Source organism: Lytechinus variegatus, chromosome 12 (assembly GCF_018143015.1).
Source record: "Lytechinus variegatus isolate NC3 chromosome 12, Lvar_3.0, whole genome shotgun sequence".
NCBI classification, from domain to species: Eukaryota; Metazoa; Echinodermata; class Echinoidea; order Temnopleuroida; family Toxopneustidae; genus Lytechinus; species Lytechinus variegatus.
In genome coordinates this window covers 12552817-12554172 of record NC_054751.1, presented here as the reverse complement: position 1 = coordinate 12554172, position 1356 = coordinate 12552817, and the positions used below count along the sequence as shown (strand labels likewise).

Below are 1356 nucleotides of genomic sequence, written 5' to 3'. Positions count from 1 at the left end.
AGCACGAGACGACTTGCTCGTGAGACAGTGTTCTGGCCAAACATCAACAAGGACATTGATCAGCTGATAAAGCAGTGTGAAACATGCCAGAAACACCAAGCAAGACAGCAGAAAGAGCCACTGCATCCCCATGATGTACCACCAGCACCATGGCATGGACCAGACTGGGAAGTGACTTGTTCATGCTCAATAGACAAGAGTATCTACTTGTTACTGATTACTATTCCAAGTATCCGATCATTGCTAAGCTAACCGACACATCCAGTGCAGCTATAGCAAGACAGATGACGGGAATCTTCAGTCTGTTCGGTCCACCAGAAGAGATTGTGTCCGACAACGGTCCACAATTTGTCGGGAAACCATTCCAAGACATGTGCAAGAAGTGGAATATCAAGCACATCATTTCTTCACCGCACTATCCAAGATCCAACGGATTAGCTGAGAGAATGGTTCGTACAATCAAGAATCTGTTGACAAAGTGTTCTCAAACTAGCCAAGACAGTCAACTAGCCATGATGCACCTGAGAGCAACACCAGTTGACAACAACTTGAGATCACCAGCAGAGATGTTGTTTGGAAGACCCATCCGAACCACATTGCCAAGTCACTATCTTTCGAGAGATTCTGCTGCTACCGAGTTTCTCTTGAATAGGCAAGACAAGATGAAGGAAGTGCATGATCGACATGCAAGTTCTGATCTGCCACCACTGCATGTAGGACAGCCAGTGAGAGTTCTGCATCCAAGAGACAACACTTGGATACCAGCCAAAGTATCCAAAATCTGTGAAGAACCTCGATCCTACGAAGTTTCAACGCCGAATGGAGGAATCTTGAGGAGAAATAGATCTCACTTGACATGCTTGAGGGAAGTTCCATCCACCAACCCAACTCCAAAGCGTGTGAGGTTCAAAGAAGACCATTCCACAGAAACTCAACCAGAGGAAGACAACGTCCAACGAACACCAATGTCCAACTCTAATCAATCTCAACAGACACACTCACAAACCACGAGGTCTGGACGCACTATTCGCAAACCAGAGAGATTCATGTTTGAAGATTGAACATTATGAACACTTTAAACTCTCAAACAAAGAAGAAAAAGAGAAGAAAGAAGACAACACTGAAGACATTAGTGTAGTTTTAAGTTTATTATATGCATGTATAAAGATTGTACATTATTTTGGTATTTGATTTGATTTGATTTATTGTTTTCTTCTGCATCCATAACATTTGTATAATACATTTTTCATAACATAATAAACATAATATGTTAGCATTTTTGGCATAAATTGTAAATAAAGATTACTAAAAAGATAATTCCAGACAAAAATGATTAACTATATGATGTTCACAGTT

The 1356-nt window shown here is 41.0% G+C and overlaps 1 protein-coding gene across 1 annotated transcript; it reads left to right on the top strand.

The window, feature by feature from the left end:
* Positions 1 to 284: 284 nt before the first annotated feature.
* On the top strand, positions 285 to 1061 carry LOC121425303 (uncharacterized protein K02A2.6-like). Its single transcript, XM_041621328.1, has one exon. It carries the CDS (start codon positions 285 to 287, stop codon positions 1059 to 1061), a length of 777 nt encoding a protein of 258 aa, XP_041477262.1.
* Positions 1062 to 1356: the final 295 nt, after the last annotated feature.

Excerpts from the sequence above, each read along its gene's own strand:
- LOC121425303 (XM_041621328.1), top strand. The coding sequence starts at position 285 with ATGACGGGAATCTTCAGTCTGTTCGGTCCACCAGAAGAGATTGTGTCC.